The sequence below is a fragment of the Dermochelys coriacea genome, chromosome 7 (genome assembly GCF_009764565.3).
Source record: "Dermochelys coriacea isolate rDerCor1 chromosome 7, rDerCor1.pri.v4, whole genome shotgun sequence".
Classification (NCBI taxonomy): domain Eukaryota; kingdom Metazoa; phylum Chordata; order Testudines; family Dermochelyidae; genus Dermochelys; species Dermochelys coriacea.
This window is the reverse complement of record NC_050074.1, coordinates 54739846-54761115: the sequence shown is the minus strand read 5'-3', so window position 1 is coordinate 54761115 and position 21270 is coordinate 54739846. Positions and strand designations below refer to the sequence as shown.

Sequence of the window (21270 nt, the reverse complement as noted above, 5' to 3'; positions counted from 1 at the left end):
GACATCAGGAGGGCGCTTGCTTTCTACATCGACAGCATCAAGCCATTTCGTAAGTCAACGCAATTGTTGGTTGAAGTGGCAGACAGGATGAGAAGTCACCCAGGGTCTGCACAGAGGATTTCATCCTGGATCACAGCCTACATCTGTTACTGCTATGACCTGGCAAAGGTGCCTCCATCGGCGACTGTGACTGCCCACTCAACTAGGGCTCAGGCTTCGTAGGCAGACCTTCCTGGCCCAGGTGCCATTTCAGGATATCTGCAGGGCTGCTACCTGGTTGTCTATACAGACGTTTGTTTCATTGTGCACTCACCAAGCAAGCCCAAGACAATGCTGGCTTTAGCAGAGCAGTGTTGCAAGCCCCATGACCGTGAATTCTGAGCCTGCTACAGGGATACTGCTTGTGAGTCACCTAGAATGGAATCGACATGAGCAAGTACTCGAATAAGGAAAAACGTTACCTACCTTGCGTAACTGTTGTTCTTCGAGATGTGTTGCTCCTGTCGATTCCATTACCCATCTTCCTGCCCCTCTGTCGGCTTTACTGGCAAGAAGGAACTTGGGGTGGCGTAGGGCCTGCGGCACCTGATATACTAACGCGTGAGCGTGGTACTCAAGAGGACGCCATTGCCAACCCTACAGATACTGCTAAGGCAAAAATCTTCGGCCGCACATCTGGGCGCGCACACGCCTAGATTGGAATCGACATGAGCAACACATCTTGAAGAACAACAGTGACGAAAGGTAGGTAACCATTTTATATAAATCCATGGTACACCCACACCTTGAATACTGCATGCATTACTACTTCACACAATGCACAGACAACTTGTGGAACTCATTGTCAGGGGATGTTGTGAAGGCCAAAACTAAAATGCGGTTCAAAAAAGAACTAGAGACATTCCTGGAGGATAGGTCCACCAATGCCTGTTAGCCAGGATGGGCGGGGAAGGAACCCCATACTCTGGGTGTCCTCAGCCTCTGATTACTAGAAGCTGGGAGTGGACGACAGAATGGATCACTCGATAATTGCCTGTTCTATTCATTCCCTCTGGGGCACTAGGCACCTGCTGCTGTCGACAGACAGGACACTGGGCTAGATGGACCATTGGTCCAACCCAGTATGCCTGCTGCTATGTTCCGATGCTGCTCTGTAACGGGAACAATTTCCTTCCTTGTTTTACCCTGTGACTGTTTTTTGTTCTCCTCCTGCTGGGGGTTTTATGCCATGCATGCTGAGGCAATAATCCTGTTCTCTCCTACTGACTGAGCCTTACTGAGGTAGTGATGAGGCTTGGCCCTGGAAGGCTCCATGGCAAAAAGGTGCAATTACCCAGAGCAGGCTGGTGAGGATTGGAGATGCATTTATTTTTGGTGTTGCTGTAGTAGGTCCTCTGGTGTAATGCAGCATTTCGGTGGCTGGGAGTGTCCTCCCTGATGAGATTTGAGTGAAATACTAGGCTTCTTTCCCCCCATCCAAAAAGACCATGAAATGTGTAAGTCTTTCCTCTAGAGCGCATGCTTATGAAATCAAGTATCGGGTTAGCCGTGTTAGTCTATATCCATAAAAACAACGAGGAGTCTGGTGGCACCTTAAAGACTAACAGATATATTTGGCCATGAGCTTTCACGGGTAAAACACCACTTCTTCAGTTGCATGCATGCATCTGAAGAAGTGGTGTTTTTACCCACAAAAGCTTATGGCCAAATAAATCTGTTAGTCTTTAAGGTGCTACCAGACTCCTTGTTGCTTATGAAATGTCTCCACGTGGGAGTCTCCCTGTCTGAACACAGGCTCTTGCTTCTGTTACCAGACACATGTCTCTGCTCCAGCTCTTCTTGTTCAGTGATGCAAGGAGGCTGGTTACTAGCCTGAGGAGTGTCTCACTGGTTGCTGTGTAAAACATCATAGCAAAACGGAGGAGGCAGGTCTGGTCCTGGAAGGCTGTGGACTTAGGAACAGCAGGTATCTGCTTCAGCGTCTCCCAGCAGCTCAAAGAAAAAGCTGAAAAAGAAGCAGATCACATAACTGCACGTCTTATTGGAATCTTCCAGGCTCGTGAAATCGTGCTGTCCTCAGAGACCTTTTAGTATCCCCCAGGCTCCCTGGGGACGGTGGGTGAATATTATTACTCTAGATCAAACCCTTGCAGAAGTGCAGTCTTTGACATGCAGCCTTTTGCTTGGAGGCATTGTGGTAGGGAGGAGACCTATATTTGGAAGAGATTTTACTCCTCCGTGAAATGTACATGCTGAGCAGGTCCCCGGAGGTGTTGGGTACCTTTTTCCCTGAAAAGAATAAAGCTGGATTCACCTTTGACAACTATGGAGGATTCATCAGCCCTGCAGAATAACTGTAACCCCTAAAGTTCAAATGAGCTTGTGTGGGAAGGCAGAGAAGGAAGCCCCTGGAATGTGCAGGAGGGGCGTTTGTTCTCTTGAACAGAATGCTCTGTATGCACAGAAAACAGGTAGCCTCCTTTCTGCCACTGTGTCATATCTGCGGACTGTAAGCAAATGGCCACATGTGAATTCTCTCCTCCCAAACACCAGCACACTCCATTCTCTTCAACAGAAACAAAGCTAAGATGCATTCTCTTAGCTCTGAAGGAAGCTTAGCAGCCCAGTAGTAGGGAGGGGGTCAGAACTGAGGGAGCAGAGCAGTGCACTGCACAGAAGGGGCAAGACTGAGATTACAGTGGGAGCTCTAAGGCAAGATTGAAGGGCATCTAGAGAGCTGTTGGAGCCTTCACAGCCCTTTCCCAAAGGCTGTCTGGCTCTAGCTGGTGCTTTCCGTTCCTTGCTTCCCTTAATTCTAAAACTGGCTAAAGAGAGAGATAGATAAACAAATATTTTTGCTTGGTAATGTATTTTGTGTGGGTCTAATGCTAAATAGCATGGAAGCCTTTCCATTGACCAACCCATATAACTTCTTACTCGATGCTGTAGTTGGAGGCACTCTGGTTAGGGGCAGATCTCTCCCTCTCCCATGTTACCTAGGTGTGAACATTCTTCTCCATCCTAGGGGTTTTGTTGCTTCTCTCTCTGTCTTCCAGTGGTGTCCATGACTGCAGTGGCTCTTCCCTTCAGTTAACAGGCTGGCTGAGTGAGGCTACATTGCCTCTGTGTCCTGCCCTCGGAGCTGGGTTGGCATATCTGATTGCCACGCAGTTGCACCGTTTCAGAGACCTCTGACATGAAAGATTTAACCTATCTTCCCTTCACATGCCATCCTCATCTTGGTCTTAGTGGAGGCTTCTTCTTGGGTCACCTCAGTGCTGCTATATTGATTGACCAGCAGCTGGCGCCTTCTCATTCTATACTCTTCTGTCTTCTAGATCAGTGGTTTTCAAACTTTTTTCTGGGGACCCAGTTGAAGAAAGACTCTGTTGAAGCCTGCGACCCAACAGAGCTGGGGATGAGGGGCTCGGGGTACTGGAGGGTCTCAAGGCTGGGCCAGAGGGTTGGAGTGTGGGGTGAAGGCTGCAGGTTGGGGCCAGGAATGAGGGGTTCAGGGTGTGGGAAGGGGCTCAGGGCTGGGGCAGGGGGTGAGGGCCCAGGAGGGAGTCTGGGCTGGGGGTGCAGGCTGTGGGATGTGACCAGGGATGAGGAGTTTGGGCAGCAGGAAGGGGTTCCAGGTTTCAGGGGGCTTAAGGCTGGGGATTGGGGCACGGGGTGAGGTACAGACTTACCTCCAGCGACTCTCGGTCAGTGGCACAGCCAGGGTGCAGAGACTGGCACCATGGACTACACTGCGCCCCGGAAGCTGCCAGGACGGGGACACACACACACACGGCAGCACACGGAGCCCCCGTGGCCCTCCCTCCTAGAAGCTGGACCTGCTGCTGGCCACTTCTGGGGCACAGCATGGTGTCAGAGCTGGTAGACACAAGCCTGCCTTAACTGGGCAGCACCGCTGATGGGACTTTTAATGTTTTTACATCCACCAGCCTAAAGATGGGTTCCATTGTCGCTCTGCTTGCCTCTCCTGCTGCTGCTTAGTGTGGTTTTTAATTTTAGTCTCTGGGTTGGCCATCCTTGCCCATTTCTGATCTGAGCTGTAGACAGGAATGCATAAAGGTTCTGTTCCTGGATCCTGGTAACTGACTGTTTATCATTCAGTCCCCTATTGTGATAGCTCAACTTCAGCTCTGTCCTCTTTACTATCTAAATATCCTGTCTGCTTTGTGGTGTCCCTCCCATGTCCCTCTCCCCTTAAATATCCTGTTAGCTTTGGGGTGTCCCTCCCATGCCTCCCCTTCCTCTAAAAGAGACAAGTTTCAGATGAGCATTGCTGAGTCTGGCACATCAGATGCAGGTTTAGAACAGGTGTGAACAGGCAGAGTACTTTGTTTCACGTGGTTACTTGGCCAAGTTTGGGGTACCTAGTCTGGTGCCTGAATGTCCCACTTTTAGGCTGCTTCTCACACTTCCCCAGAATGATGTTGCCCTCATGTTTCCCCCCATTGGGAAGCCTTTGCCACTGGATTCCTTGGGAATGTATAATTTTCTCTTTTATTAAGTGAGAGAGAAAATCTCTGTTTTTCCCCTGGCTTCCAGTTTGCAGTGACCAGACTCCTCCAGATTAGCAACAAACCTCCACATGCATCTTTGTGAAATGTACAGTGAGGCCATTAGCACAGAACTAATGTACTCTGTTTTAGGTCACTGAGCAAAAGCAAGATCTGGCTGAGCAAAGCGATGTGATATTTCAATCTACCCTCCATTATTAAACAACTTGAACAGGATTTGAACTCCTGTCAAGGCAGGCACTTTATCGCTGGGGCATTGGTCGGCCAGCAGAATTTAGAGCTGTGACATTGGCCATCACCAGGCACCTTCAGGATTCCACAAGGGCAATAGAAATAAATGGCAAATGGTGCTTGCCACATTGAAATAAAGCTTGTAAAGTTTCAGATGGGTTACATAGCTCCTATCCACAACTTCAAGCATAGTAGTGTCGGTGGCCATAAGATGCACCATGCCCCACGTTTTGCTGCTTTAGTAAAACTGAGGACAAGGGCAAAGAACTTTTTACATTTCAGCTATGTCGATGCACTCTTTGCCTCTTTTTGTGTGCTGTGGTTGTGATTGGGGGGTCTGAATTCAGGGCTTCAACGGCAATAGAGGTTGCACAGCAAGTGGAACTTGCACTGATCGAACCTTATGTGAAATGATGCTGTGGGAGAATTCAGAGGGAAGCAGAGAACCATTAACGTGGAACCTGCTCTCCTGGGCACACAGCGACAGGCAGGCAGAATGGGCTTCTGCTGCTGGGCGGGAGGGGAGAAAGACTGCTGTGCAAAGCCAGGGGCTGATGTGGGTGTCCCCCACTCCCCCATCTCAGAATTGGTTGCTCAGGTGGCTGTCTGAACTTAAATAGACAGCGTGTTGACACACACACACTCCCCCAACACACACTGTGTCTCTAACATATACACTCCCCACATACACACACTCCATGTCTCACACATACTCTCCCCCTTCGTCCCCCACACTTCAGTTGAAAAGCAGCTGGCAATCTAATAGGATGCCCATGGAACGATTTGATTGAGAAACCTGCATCAAGTGACACTCTACCTGCCCCATGAAGCATTGCAAACCCTTCCCAAAGCACCCTGCGGCCAGTTGCAAAGTGGGATAGCTACCCACAGTGCACAGCTCTCTGTGTCAATGCAAGAGCTGTTAGTGTGGATGCGCTCTGCCGACACAAGGAGCTAGTGTGGACATGCAACAGCAGTTTAATTAAAGCGGCCTAACTTTTGTCGACAAAACTCTAGTGCAGACAAGACCTTAGATTATAAAGCCCTCTGGTAGCTAAAGTCCTCCCCCCAGCCGAACGGGATTTGCAGAAGGCCCCAGAGAGTGTACTTTCAGACCTCTCCTGCCCCAAGCTCCTTCATGGAGCTGGGCCCTCATTTATATTCTCCAGCTGGGACTCAGACCCAGTCACTGGCTGCTGCCCAGCTGGGTTAGCTGATTCCCAGCACCTCCCTGCTGGCCACCTCTCCAGAACAGGGCTGGCTGCTCCCAAACCCTTGAAAGGAGTGACCACCTGGTTACAGGGTAATATCAGTGTAATAAATAGCAGCACCATGTAATATAAATGGATCGTGTAGTTTCGACTGTCTCACCTGCCCTCCGTCAACCATTGGATTGCATCTCCCCAGGGCTTGTTAGAACATCTCAAACAGCTGCTGTTTTTAAATCTACCTGCCGCACTAATGCATCTTTTTTTCTCCCTTCTCGTACAGAATCCCTGCCGCGCCCCCTCCCCCCCAAAAAACCCACTGGGCTCAGACCAAGGATAGTCCTGATTCTCTCTTGCATCAGCGATGATCTTTGTCTACATAAATACATCACAGTTTTAAAGTTGATCATGTCACTGCCCATGGTTACAAACAGTAGCATTCCCCATTTAGCAAGGGAAGTCCCATTGATTTGTCGTGGTCCAGCACTCATTCCTAGCCCTAGAGGGCCCTGGGAGACCTGATTACACACTCATTACATTTTTATGGGCAGAAGTGTTATTTTAGGTATTTTAGCAGTTTAAAATGTATTATTTATATATTTTTTGCCTCTGAGCTCTTTGCATTTGGTTTCATGGTAACAAGCACCTTGCTTTCTGGGTGGGACATACCAAAAAATGGTCCCAGTAACTTTTAATGAACACGCTCAACCAGTCTGAAAACAGTTTCTCTGTCGCACACAGCATATATGGGATGATGGTGGGTGCTGGAGGTTTCAGCAATGCTCAGAATGAGCTACATAATTTTATTCATGGCTCTGCCACTCGTGCATACTGCACCCATCGCAAACTCGCCACACCATCATTCATATCTCTCACATGCACATCTTCCACTGTCATCAATGGCAGGTGTGTGTACATAGCTTAAGAGAGAACTGGGCTGGAAAGTATTAAAAGTTTCAGCATTTGGTGTGGTGAGGTTTATGCTGCAGATCCAAACTCTCCTCTGTTCCTTCCCCACCCCCTCCTCCAAAGATCCCATGGAAAGCCCAGGAAAAAAAGCATGAGGTTGAAGCCATGCTATTTAGGGATTGTTGAGGGAAACAAAATAAAAAGAACCAAAGTCCAGCTTAACCTCTCACCCTGGGATACCCAAATGCTTTATACAAGAATCTCGGAGAACACTTTATATCGGTCACAGTAAATAGGTTTCAGAGTAGCAGCCGTGTTAGTCTGTATTCGCAAAAGAAAAGGAGGACTTGTGGCACGTTAGAGACTAACGAATTTATTTGAGCATAAGCTTTCGTGAGCTACAGCTCAGCTCATGAAAGCTTATGCTCAAATAAATTTGTTAGTTTCTAAGGTGCCACAAGTACTCCTTTTCTTTCACATTAAATAGTTATCAACGTCCAGGAATACGTGCTTCCAGCCATCAATGGGAGAAACTGTTACTCCATTTTCTTATTTATTTGTATTACAATAGTGCCTAGAGGCCTTAGCTGAAATCAAGGCTCTACTTTGCCCGGCACGTTATATACGCATAACTTCCAGTCTAAAGACACAGGTAGACGGAGGGTGAGGGAGGAAATGGGCATAGAGAGCTGAAGTGACTTGCTTGGTGAGCTTCTCTGTTCCCAGTATCAGTGCCATGATATTCCTTTACCCTTTAAACCCCAGAATAACCACACTTTGTGCAGCGATGGGTTTTGTAGCAAGCATGTTAATACCCAAGAATGCTCTTTCCAGTCTCACATTGAGAGAAAATTCCCTGCAGATGATTGCAATGCAATAAGCAGTGTAAAATACTTGTGCTAAGATCCCAGAATCCAGTTTGCGTCTCCAGAGCAGGAACCACTCTTGCTAACTTGATTTGAGTCACTGTTTACTTCCTGCAGCATTGTCTAGTCTGCTTTGTATTTTCTGTGGGGTTTAGAATGATTTCTGCCCTGCCATTTCTAAGATTACTGCTGGTTGTGCTGGGGGGTGGGGGGGGGTGATGATTCATAAGGAAGTGTTGTGTTTTCTGCTCATTTGTTTGTGGTTACCTAAGGCAAAATTCTGCACTCCAATCCCAATGTAGATATTCTGCTCTCCTTTCATGGGTAGCTGCTTGTTTTTCCTCCCAAACTTCTCCTTCCCATCAAATACAAGTGTTCCTAATCATCTCTCTCTCCTATTCCCAAAGGCCAACCCTTGGCCCCACCACCGCCTCATCCCCAACTCATCAAACACATGGGGTAAACCATTTCCATAAGTCCCTCTGCTTGGTATAGAGCCCAGATCTCCTAAGTCCTGTGTCCTTCCACAAGACCATTTTTCTACTCCAGTCATAACCTGTATTGTGCTCTCGCTGCAAGTGTTGATACAAGGGATAAGGCAGTGGCCAACTGGGCCCCCTTACCTTTCATCCTCCCATTGAAAACTCTCAGCTCACCTAAAGCTAGGCAAACATGTCAGACTTCTGATGGATAGTAATGTCTGTTAGGTGTGATTTTTTTTTTTGACATTTTTATATCAGCCAAATCCCTAATGTAAAAAGTGCTTTTGCTGATATAGTTTTTGTTCAGGGAACCTGTATAAAAGCTGTGCTGGCAAAAGCAATCTTTTGTTGATATAAACTGCCACTCTGCTAGGAGAGTTTCCCGGTATAGCTTTGTACTAGTAAATCTTTTCTAGCGTGGACCATGCCAACACATCAGGTCAAAAGGCAGCTACTAAGATCCTCCTCTCTCCAAGTCTGACCACATCCTCTCCTTCTGAATCCCCCCATCGTTTCTAGTTTTCACCATGTAAAGGTCGAGCTTATTGTTCTGCTCTTCAAGGCCCTTCACGTTTCTTCCCCTCCCTACTTATTCAGTCTTCTCCCTTATCCCATTGCCTGCCCCTGGCATCCTCTAGTCCACCACTGATTCTCGACTTGGCTGGCCACTGTCTGCTTCCTCACATATTCCTTTGTTCATAGAACAGCCTGCCTTTCAACAGGGCTGTAAGGCCAGAGCCCCCTCCTTCAGGTGGCTCTCAATACTCGCTTCTCCTGGAAATCCGATAAGGAATTGACCAGCCCAAGACTTGGTAAAGGCACTGCTGTGTATGGCTGATAAATCCCTCTGTTTTGTAGAAAGGCGTTACCTAACAAGCTTAGCACCTACCATCCCCATGGCCAGTTTGCTGTAGGTTGTATCCTGCTCCTCCTGCTGCTGGCTATTTGTCGTATTAGATGTTAAGGTCTTTGGGACAAGGATTATCTGATGCACGGCGCCTAGTACAAAGGGGCCCTGATCCTGACTGTGATCTCTGGAGTTAGGAAAAGAGATTTGGGGATACTTTATGGCAGTCTTAGGACGTGATGTTGCCTCATAAGAATAATCACATGGTCAGGAAAATAGTAAATACAATGAGATCTGTTTCCATCATCACTGGCTCAGAGGCATATTTCCAGCATCTGGAAACGCACTTTCTTTTGTTTAACGACAGAGGAAAAAAAAAAAAAAAAAAGCACCTTTAGCTGTTGAACAAGGAATCTCTCCCTGCTTTGTATTGTCTGTTAATATACAGGTGCTCTTCCTCTAGTAACTTCACTATTTACCATTGGAAGGTTGTTCTAATCGATACCTTTAGATTAGATGGTCGGGATATTTAAATATAGAATTTGCTATGAGCTGCAAGCTTTCCTCTATTGGAGACTGCAAGTATTTTATCATTTCTGGAGCGGTTATTTGGTTGTTTTAAGAGCAATTTGATAGATAAGTTAACTTCCATGGAGAGCACTATCTACCATTATGGTTTGTGTGTGCTAATACTACTGCAAGGGGCCCTCTGGAAGTGCCTGTAAATGGAGAATGAGTGGTTTTGGGTTTAGATATCATTCTGGCACTGCTTGAAGTGCTTTATTGCACTAGGGCAATTTGCTGTGGCTGTGATGGGCTGCATTTCTCTCCATGAGTGCCAGACAGTATTATCAAGTTCTGTCACTATCTCAAGTATATTTTGACATGGATGCTTTTTTTTTGGTTTGTTTGGTTTTGAGCACTGATTAATCATGTAGTATCTAGTCGTAAGATATGCCTAGGTCTGTCTTGTGGAACAGTCTTAGCCCTGGTCTACACTGGGGATGGGGTCGACCTAAGATACGCAACTTCAGCTACGCAGATAGCATAGCTGAAGTCGGCGTATCTTAAGTCGACTTACCTGGCCATGAGGACGGTGGCGAGTCTACCGCTACCGCTCCCCTGTCAACTCCGCTTCCGTCTCTCGCGAGCTGGAGTTACGGAGTTGATGGGGAGCACATTCAGGGATCAATTTATTGCGTCTAGACGAGACACAATAAATCAATCCCCAATAGATTACAATCACTACTCGCAGATTTTAATTAGTTTCCCTACCTTTTTTGTGTGTGTTTAAAATCTGTTCATCCACTTCTTATTGTTTATCTGGTATATTTTTCCTGTTATATGGGGTGGGGATTATGTGGTGTCCAAAACTTCCAGAGTCCTTCCTGTTCAGTTAATGGTGTTTGAATTTAAGCTGTACTTTGATTAGTGGGTTAACATTCAAATCTTCAGAGAGCTTGAGATTTCCTCTTCCCTGTGTAATTCCTGGAGAGAAAGGTAGAGGGTGGTTGTTTTTGTATCTTTTGTATTACTTGGTTGGACCCTGCATTGATACTGAGATCTGACAGACAACCGTTTCTTAGCTAACCATTTTCACAAGCTAGTTATTTAAGTCGGTTATGCCAGTGCTCTTGATGATGCTGTATAGATGGGAATCGAATATAAACTGCCCTGAAAGATCGGTATGTCTCATCTCGTGTCTCTGCTCCCCACCCCCCTTTTTTTCTTCTTATTGGAAATGTATCAAAGCTCAGAATGAGATTGATTTTCCCCCCTCCCCCCCCATGGAGAAGCTTCCCTGTAGCATATGGGTGCAGATCATAGAATCATAGAATCATAGAATATCAGGGTTGGAAGGGACCCCAGAAGGTCATCTAGTCCAACCCCCTGCTCAAAGCAGGACCAAGTCCCAGTTAAATCATCCTAGCCAGGGCTTTGTCAAGCCTGACCTTAAAAACCTCTAAGGAAGGAGATTCTACCACCTCCCTAGGTAACGCATTCCAGTGTTTCACCACCCTCTTAGTGAAAAAGTTTTTCCTAATATCCAACCTAAACCTCCCCCATTGCAACTTGAGACCATTACTCCTCGTTCTGTCATCTGCCACCATTGAGAACAGTCTAGAGCCATCCTCTTTGAAACCCCCTTTCAGGTAGTTGAAAGCAGCTATCAAATCCCCCCTCATTCTTCTCTTCTGCAGACTAAACAATCCCAGCTCCCTCAGCCTCTCCTCATAAGTCATGTGCTCTAGACCCCTAATCATTTTTGTTGCCCTTCGCTGTACTCTTTCCAATTTATCCACATCCTTCTTGTAGTGTGGGGCCCAAAACTGGACACAGTACTCCAGATGAGGCCTCACCAGTGTCGAATAGAGGGGAACGATCACGTCCCTCGATCTGCTCGCTATGCCCCTACTTATACATCCCAAAATGCCATTGGCCTTCTTGGCAACAAGGGCACACTGCTGACTCATATCCAGCTTCTCGTCCACTGTCACCCCTCGGTCCTTTTCCGCAGAACTGCTGCCGAGCCATTCGGTCCCTAGTCTGTAGCGGTGCATTGGATTCTTCCATCCTAAGTGCAGGACCCTGCACTTATCCTTATTGAACCTCATTAGATTTCTTTTGGCCCAATCTTCCAATTTGTCTAGGTCCTTCTGTATCCTATCCCTCCCCTCCAGCGTATCTACCACTCCTCCCAGTTTAGTATCATCCGCAAATTTGCTGAGAGTGCAATCCACACCATCCTCCAGATCATTTATGAAGATATTGAACAAAACGGGCCCCAGGACCGACCCCTGGGGCACTCCACTTGACACCGGCTGCCAACTAGACATGGAGCCATTGATCACTACCCGTTGAGCCCGACAATCTAGCCAGCTTTCTACCCACCTTATAGTGCATTCATCCAGCCCATACTTCAGACTGTGTTCTGTCTGTCATATGCTTCCATAGATTTGTAGAAGATGGTGAAGCCTAAAGTTTGAGGGGTGGTTCCTTGGCTGGGGTAAATGGTCATGGCTCCATTGGCTCCAGTGGAGCTGTGACAGAATACAAACAGATCTGTCCCTGGGGGAAGGAGAAGAGGTTGCCAGTGTTCTTGGTTCTGGTCGCCCCAGGGTTCACTGTCATGTTCCACGATGATGCTTAGGTCATTGCTGCTGGCTTTCCAACCCAGCCCATCGCTTTGCTCTTACTTGGCCTAAAAGGAGACTGGATTTGGCTGGCTGACTTAGCCGAAGGACGATCCCTATTCTGAAGCCCATAATGTGGTGTGTGGGTATTCAAAAATGGTCCTTTGAGTGCTCTTCCCTGTGGGTTATATCTTCATTGAGATCATTAATTGCAGCCCTTTGGGTGGCCCTGCAAGTTTCAGAAAAGCTTGTGGAGATGCTAACATTCCCTGGGGAAGCTCTGGAACATAGGCCGGATGAGGGCCAGTCCCTGCTGCCTCTGTGAAGATGGGTGCATGGTGGGCCACATGGTGAGAAGGTCTGCAACTACTCAAGAGCCCCAAACTCTCTCATACAGGCTCAGAATGAGGCAGAAAATAGATTTCCATTTTGCAGTTGTTCATACCCTGCCTGCCTGGTCCCAAACCATGCTGAGTGTCTGAGAATGCATCTGGAGCTGTGTGTGTGTTGGGGGGAGCATCTATTTCTCTGAATGACACTGTCTGTATGACTTCCTCTGTACATGTGTGAGAGAACTGGCAGAGCAATGGATTAAGGTTGGTTTCATGCCCAGGCCAGATGGGGACCCATAAGCTAACAAAACAGGGGGAGAGATGTCTTCGAGGACCAAGGCCCTTTGTGCCCCCTTACCCCACTTCTGTGTGTGAGAGGCTCTCTGAACACCAGCTTGCGGGGGGGAGGGGTGTCACCCTGTGAAGGGGTGGGTATTGAATGATTTAGCTGACCCCTGGGGGTTAGCTCCAGTGCCAGTACAGGGAGGGTTTGCCCCCAGGCTCCCCCATAGCCTGAGTTTAAGCTGCTCACGCAAGGTAAAAGCAGAGTTGCCATGCCTTCAGTGCTATTTTAACTTGGGTTAGCTGACCCAAGTTAGACACACCTTGTTTGTAGTACAGACAAACCCTGAGTGTGGGGGCCCGTCTCTGCCTGGCGGTGTGTATCAACTCCCCTGCCCCTTCCCCTTTCTGTTTGGGAGTGCCTTTTGCTTCCCCTGTCTGTATGCATGGGGAACCCTTCCCTGTTCTCTGCACCCGGAGGTGCCCCATGCCCTCCCACGTGCATTCCTTTTCCTGCCCTCTGAGTGCTTGGCACCCCTCCCTGTCATCTGCATGCATGGGGGCGGTCCCTTCTCTGTGGGAAGCGGTGCTTCTCCCTCATCCCCAGTCTGGGTGCATCTGCAGGCACCCTCTGCATGTGAACATTCCCCTCCTCCAGCTCTGTGCATGTGGGTGCCTACTTCCTCCCCCCCATCTCTGCACATGTTGGGTATCTTCTCCCTGGTCCCGTCCCTCCCCTCCCATGTGTGGCGGGGTGTTCTTTGTTAACACGGCCTGTACTTTGCACCCTTTCAGTGAGTCTGCATTTCTTCTGCTTCTCCTTTCTGCCCCAGGGGAGTGTTGGTGGCACTAACATGTGAATAGTTTCTGTGCTTTTCTTCTCATCGCCTCTCTTCCTTCTTTTTCCCCCCTCTCTCAATGGTGTGTCCAGAAAAGGAAGTCGAGCTCCAGTGTGCATTTGATGGTGAGCACCTCCCGTAAGCTGCCTGTGATCTGTGCGTCCACCATTCTCATGCCATGCACGCTCAGCTTATGCTCATCACCCTACATAGCATGTCTGTGTGGGGGTTGTGGGGGGAAAGTCATCTTGCACTTTAAAGGTCCATGTCCTCACAGAAAAGGCCACGTGATTGGTCAGGAGCTGGCCAGTCACCAGCTTCTATTATGTACAGAAAACTGGCTACTTAAAATGCAGTTTAATATATCCTGCCATTGGTGGCTGATCCAAAGGAGAAACAAATGAAGTCATCATCTCCCCGGTGGGTCTTGGCAAAGCAGAGCTGGGTCTTGTCTGAACATGGGCTTGTCGTTCTGCTGTAGAAGTGCCAAAAGAAGAGCAAGTGGTGGTAGTCTGCAGTGAATGAATAGGAGTTGCCCTTGATATGGCAGAGGCCTCTCATGGAGCTCCCAGGCACACAAAATAAAAGGTGCAGGCACAGCACCACCTGGTGACTCAAAGCTGCCCTTAATTTATTTTTTTTACAATTCTATATTGAAAAGGTTTGTCAGCCCTGTAATCCAGAACACCGTTATCCAGATCTCAGTTACATCTCCCAGCATGAATCAAGTACTCAGTGACACCTTCCCCACTGTATCCATTCCCCCTTCATGCATCCGAATGTGTTTGCTATCTCTAGAACATGTTGGATAAATGGTGATGCACTGATATCTCAAGTGAGCAAAAAGAAAACCAGCCAGTGCCATATTCCGGGGGACGATCTGCAGCCTAGTAGCTACTGCCCATGTCTCTGTCTCAGAGATGTGGGTGGTAACTAACATGCAGGAATCTACTGTATCGTCGTCTGCTGTGTTGCAGCCCTCGCCTCCTCTCAGACAGAGCAGGTGCTTCCTAAGGCAGGATGGCAAGCAATGTTGAGTGATGCCAGAGCAGAGGAGTCGGCTTCTCTGTTACTGCCTGGGAATTCTGCCCTCCCTCAATCACATTAAAACTTTACAAGTAATAAATCCCAAAGTAACACTTGGAATACCCCATGGCAAAATTTGACTCCTAGGGCTGCAGCCCCTCCTTCTCTCAATCCCTAAAGTATTAAATGTAGGGGTAGGAGTTCTTGGTGTCTGTCTGTCCTCTTCTCTTCTGCTCAACATCAGCACCTACCCTTATACTCCCTCTGCTCGTTGCATCAAGGCAGGTGGGAAATGAGAACCAAACAATGTCTCAGGGATCACTGGGGCTGTGAAGCTTGGAGAAACAACCAGTGAATACAGGGCAAGCCCAGGTGGCCAGTGTTTGCTTTCCTTTCTTCTAGCTGGCTGGCACCTGTGTGTCCTTAGTGCTATGGTCATTGGTCTGTTTTCTCTCTTGCACCCTCTGTGTTGTCTGTCTGTCTCTCGTTGTCTAACTCAGAGAGCACTTCCAGTGGTTCTGCCAAAACTGGTCATATCAAGTAGCTCTTCTCAATGGCCTGATGCTTTTCTATGTGGACCGCCTTCTTTTAAAAGTCAAGATCTTCATGTGTACTGCACAAATCTGTAAAGATACTTGGTGCCCATGAGGGGCAGGGGTGTACATGCACATGGCTCACTTGTTTGCTTACTGAGCCCACATGTGGGGTGCCTGCCTGTGAAAGTGAAGAGCAATTGGTTAAATGGCCACAGAGGCCAAATGAGCAGAAGTCACTAGATCAGGCATCTCCCTGCAAGGTACAGAGATGTGGAGCATGCCAGTCACATTTTCCTGTGTTCTTGGTTTCATAATGGCTCCATTCAGGAATTAAGTATGATGCTGTGGATCTAGTCAGCTGGCGAACGGCTGGGACCTTGATACGCCGTGCAGAACTACCTCTTCCTTCAGTTCTGTTGCGACAGCAGTGGGGTCGGGGTGGGCAGCCAGGTATTCCATGCAGGGTGGAGAACGGGTCTGCTGCATGCGTTTCAAAAGCTCTTGTGGGGCTAAGTTGAGTAAGGTAGCTGGCACTGAGACCGAAAGGGTGATTATCAGCTGTTCTGCAGCGAGGTTTGGGGTTGTAGTGGCTCCCTCAGAGATTCTTTTCAGTGAAGCCACCCCCTGTTCTAGAGCTGTGTCAGGTGTCCAGCCACACAGCAGCTCCTCCCCATGTCTGGCACCAGCAGGCTAGAAGCACCCCTGCCGAAGCAGTGTACATGGAAGGCCGCAGAGCAGGATAATGTGGGGCCAGACTGAGATGAAGATAGTGTCTGGTATGTGCATGGAAATGCTGCTCCTTTCCTGGCTTTGCGGTCTGGGCAGGTCCATCATGCTTTGTCCCCATGGGACCTGAATGGAGCTCCAGGAGGGCATGCGGCAGTGGAAGGAAAGCCAGAGGAGAAGAGAGTGGTGCGGGGCCGCACAGGCACATGTTATCTGCTTGCAGTGGGTGTGTTTAAACTCTCGCCAGGCTTTTTCTGATTTAGCATTTGAATTCTAAATCCTCCAGCCTCGGTTTTGGTTCCTGGGTGGTGAGGTGGTGGATGTACTAGGATCCCCTGAGTCACCGTCTCGGTGCTGCTTTTGAAGTGTGGGGAAGAGAGTGCAAGGAGGCCAGCCAGCTCTGAGGTCTGAGTCCCTACGAGTCTGATTTGTAGCCACGGGATTGCAGAGACCCTGCAGTGCTGCTGGTTTTACCTTGTTGCTGGCATCAGGTAGAAGGGAAGACATGGGGGAAAAGGGGTGAAACTGTCTCAGTCCCGAGAGCCCTGTCTCCTGTGTGGGGGACAGGCCTGTTCCCCCAGCATTGCACCCCTGGCCCTTGGGAGAATCATGCAGGATCATGGTTGGATTCCCACGCGAGGCAATGCACTATGGGAAGCAGCCTTGGTGCATGCTGGCCTAGCCTGCACGTTCTTGATTCAGCAGGGCCACTCTCACCAAACGGAAGGACTTCATGCTGCAAGCAAGAGGGGAGTTGGCAGCTCTGCCTCGCCGTTGGGCTGTGCTAATGAGGAGGACAGAGGCATTACTCACCAGCCCTGTCTACGAGAAACTCGCTGGGGAAAGACACAAACCAGCTAGGCAGCCTACAGGACTCACTCACCCCTGGCAGCTTCCTTCATGCTCTAGCCCTAAAGTCACTCCATACATCCCCATCACTCCTTGTCCCACCTGAACACCTTCTCTGCGGCCCTGCTAGCATCGTCCCATGCCTGGGTTCCCAAAGGCACAATCCCGGACCAGCCATATCTGAGATTGCCCCATTCATTTCCTGTATCTATCACACTTGTAGTCTATCTGTACGCAGCCCTGGGTCCTCATCTCCTAGAGTCACTGCCAGCTCCCAGCTCTCCTGCCCCAGAGGTTCTTGTTTGCACTTCTCTCTACCTCCCTTCCCCCTTTGGACTGCTGCCTCTTTTGCTCTCCTTTCCAATCGCTCTAACCATCCATGTATATTTGGGTATTGGTACATCTGCTTGCACCTGGTCACCCTGGGGGAAGGATGGTCTCTAGTGACCAGGGATGGGTTCCCTTGTCCTTGTCTCTTGCTCCAAGATGAGTGTGTGGGGAAGGGGGCTGAGGAGATGGTGGGGAATTACAAAGACAATACTGTAAAGATTTGCTGACTCTGCTACCCAGCAGAGGAACTAAAACAATCTGTTTTTCTGTCTCAGCCACAGAGCAACAACAAAACCAGTCTAGTAAGCCCAGCAAAAGAATCTCCCCCAGTGCAGACGTCCATGGTATCTTCCCTGACTACTACTACTTCCTTGTCTTTCCTGTTTGGGTTACTTTTGACTCTTGCCTCCCTGAGTGCTGCTTGTTCTGCTCTGTCTGAGCTTGTGTTTTGGCTTAGTTCTGTCTGTCCCTCTGCTGCTGTGGGGTCTAGTCACAGCTGTAGGGGGCTGCGGAAGCTGAGTGGAGTGGTGATTGGATGTGGGGACTGCAGCCGGCCTGGACTACCCTCTCACCGTCCCTGTGTAATTTTCATCTCTGACTTGGGGGACGCTGGTTTTGAAGAAGATAACAATGGAGTGATGGAGCCACTCTCCAACACCCAGAGCATGGACTTCAGGCCACCGTGAGCGGGTGGGGTGGGCAGACACATCTCAAAGGAGCCCCTTTGTGGCCCACTCGCACTATTGGCTGCGAAGTTAATCGCCTTCTGTGCTGTCATCACCCATTCATGTTCTGCAACATGCAGTGGGGTTGTAGGGCACACTGTGCCTGGTATGTTTAGCAGCCCAGCCCAAGTGCGTTCTACCTGGATACCTTTGGAAGATCAGGCAGCAGTCAAGTAGGTAGTGTAGATGGATGGGTGAGTGTGCATCGCAGCCCCTGGTGCCCTTGCCGATATATCCAGAGGAGTGATGTAGACATGGGTCAGGATCCCAGGTGTTGTCTCCAGAGCAAAAGGATAGGTGCAGAAACTAGCTTATGCTCCTGGAGACCTGGCAGCTGCTTTCTGTAACATTCCAGAGTTTTTTTTCCTGGGACATTTCATAATTTTAAGCTTCCCCTGCATTGGCTTTACCGGCTCCTCTTTTGGTGCTGAAGGCACCTTTCTGATGCTTTTTTTGTTACAAATGTCTCATTTGGGAGACGTTCGTTTTAGCAAATTATGCATTTTCCTTTACAGCCCAGTTCCCTGAGCAGCTCCTCTCTGGGACACACTGTCTTATTTTATCCCCTTTTTTCTTATGGAAATTATGAATGCCCCTTTTCAGAGTAAAAAAAAAAATCTGGCAAACTCAATGGAAAGCTGGGAGACAAAGGTCCTTGCCCCACCCACCACCATCCCCCTCGCCCTCTTCCCCCAAAAATCTGTTCTCTGAGAGAGAGCTTGCTGAGGGCTCATTGCTTAGTAAATTGCCTTCTAGAGGGTGGAGATTTATACTCCCAGCTGCTAGCTGGTCACAGGTTTAAGGTGTGTGTGCCAACACCGTTCTCAGAAGGCAAATTGGGACCTAGTGGGTGTCTGGGGGCTTTGTCTCCTTGCGAATATAGCTGTTAGTTGAGCATCTCTTTTCAAGAAGCCCTTGGAGCAGGGAGTGTGTGTTTGGACACACGTCAGCAGCTTGGAGTTTGTTTGTTTGTGGTTTTGTTTCCATGTTGGTCACTTGTTCTGTGCTTGTTGGAGAGTGAAAACAAGGGGTTTGAGAATCTGAGTTTAATTCTTTTCCCCCCTCCTTTCCTAGGAGCCTCAAACGACTGTTGTCCACAATGCCACAGATGGCATAAAGGTAAGGGCGTGTTGCTATTATTTTTCCTTAGAGAAACCTCCGTGACCCTAGTTCCTGCCCCTTTGATGATGCATCACAGGATGGTTGTGAACAGTCGCTCTGGCACTGGGAGGGTTCTGTTAGGTGACTGTGGACCTCTAGAACAGTTGGGCAGGGAGGGCTAGTAAATTCCAAGTCAGATTTCACTGTCCCTTTCCTGACCCAGTGGGCAAGATCCTCACCAGGTGCATACCCATGGTGGGCTCTGGAGTTGGAAACCGGTTCCTTTCGGTGCGCTCTAAGGTACAGTTGTAGGTGATCCATATCCCCTCTTCTCTCACCTCATAGGTGAACTCTCCTCAAGGTGAGTGCGGAGTTGTCCCCTATGATATATACTCCCAGGCTTGGTGCTGCCTTCTTGAATGGCCCCAGCTTTGAGGGCTTGTGCCACTTCTCATGAGATGTTACTCCAATGCCTAATTGATCTTGCTGCTAGGTATTGACTAATACTTTGCCCAGTTTCATCCCACTCCTCTTAGTAGTACTCCTTCTATCATCCTGTTCCTGTCTCTTCCTATATTTTGCCCTTCCCCCATCCTCTTCCACAGACAAACGGAAGTGTCTTCAGTCTACTGACTTTGCCATCTAGTAACATTTTCTTGTGCCGTGCAGGGTTCCACAGAGAGCTGTAACACCACCACTGAAGATGAGGATCTGAAAGGTAGGTGATATTGTGGGCTGTGGGCAGGAGACTCTGGAGGTCCGACCTGAAGAGTTCAGTTGTCATGGTTTAACATCCCCAGAGCTGTACATCTGATTCGGTTCTTGAGTTTGCCATGGCTTTGTCTGCCAGGCCTGTTGCAGTGGGGTCATGGGTATGCACCATTCAGTCTGCTTTGAGGAAGTGACCAGCCTGGCTTTTGAGGCGTGAGCCCTCCCTGCCCCAAGTTGTGTGTCTTGTTAGTCTCAAGGTGGGAATTCTGTCCTCACGGGCATTGGAATCTCTCCATTCCCAACCATTTACGGGACTGGAATCTCTCTTTCTTCCCCCCTCCAGATCTGGAATCTAGCTGTTCCTTTCTGTGTTTCGACACAGCTTGCAGGAGATTGAGATCTCCCTGTTTCACTCCTCTCCAAGGAGCTCTCTTGTTTCCACACTCATGTCTTTTGGATGGATGTACTGTCTCTGGTCCAGGGCAAAGGGACTCTGCTCTCTCTGTTCTGTTTTCCCTTTGCAGGTGGAAATGGAATTCCCGGCTGCCCCAGCATTGGGGCATGTTAGAGGAGAGAGATGTTAATAAAGGGGGGTGAAATTGTATACCTCTACATGACCACATTGTACAATCCTTTCTCCTTCTTGTGATGGACTTACATGAGTCAGACCTGCCCAGCCTGGAGTGCAGTGTTTCAGCAGCTGTCCAGTACGCTGGGAAGTGTAAGCAAGTCAGGGAAATTCCAGCCACACTGAAGAGGAATGTGGTAGAGGAGACAGTGCTCTCCCTGGGAGCAAATTCTGAAGTCTCTCTCTTGGGTGGGGGAGAGGCAGTAGGAAGCAGTGAGGCACAGGTGTACTCTCCCTCGTTATAACCAAAGCCTGTTCTGTCAAACACCCAGGACAGCACTAGTTCTAGCCCTGCCAGGCTCAGGGGCTGTTCTTACTTATACCACATGAGTCAGCTGGGATGATTTGTGACTCACTGCACAATGAGCTGCTGGCAGCTGTTCTGAGGAGTCATGGGGACCAGAGACAGACACTGCTGGTTGGACAAACTCTCTAATACAGGTCCAATTTCAAGGGGAGACCTGGCCTCATCACATGTTAATGCTGTAGCCCTCACTTCTGTCCAAGGTGAGGCTTGAATGAAGCCAACTTGAGGGTTGGGGACTGGATGACTCAGGAGACTAGTAATGGCTAGTGGAATATGTAGCTTCTGATCCCTGGAGACATGGGTCAGAAACCAATTTGGACTCCTTAATCTCGAATAGATGACTGTCCACATTCTGAAGTCACTCTTCATTGAAGCCCACTACCACTGGCAATTTGTGCTTGGCAGAGGCCCAGAACTGGAGCAGTGGGTGCTGCAGGTCTGGAGTGAAGGGCATTAGCAGAGCTGTGAAGAAAGAGGAGAGGGTCGGAACTGGCAAAGCAATGGGATAAGGTGTATTGAAGGGCTATGCAGGGAACCTAAGGCTGGAATGGCAGGGATTCTGCTGCTCAGAATTGGCATTTACTGACTGAGCTGTGTGGGTATCTTCTTAGGACTTGGAAGAGCAGAGGATGCTGCGGTGAGGGGTGGTGGCAGGGAAGAAGCTTGCAC

The 21270-nt window shown here is 48.8% G+C and overlaps 1 protein-coding gene across 50 annotated transcripts in view; it reads left to right on the top strand.

Moving 5' to 3' along the window:
* Positions 1-21270, top strand: part of CAMK2G (calcium/calmodulin dependent protein kinase II gamma) — a 170357-nt gene that overhangs the window by 135758 nt on the left and 13329 nt on the right. For 14 of the 50 annotated variants that reach the window (XM_043519626.1, XM_043519604.1, XM_043519611.1 and 11 more), the window contains 2 exons: positions 18929-18973; positions 19625-19673. In XM_043519626.1, the coding sequence (XP_043375561.1) occupies positions 18929-18973; positions 19625-19673 (94 nt within the window). Of the gene's footprint in view, positions 1-13754; positions 13788-17404; positions 17474-18928; positions 18974-19624; positions 19674-21270 lie in introns of all 50 variants that reach the window. The other 36 variants (XM_043519600.1, XM_043519599.1, XM_043519598.1 and 33 more) reach the window with 3 other exon arrangements.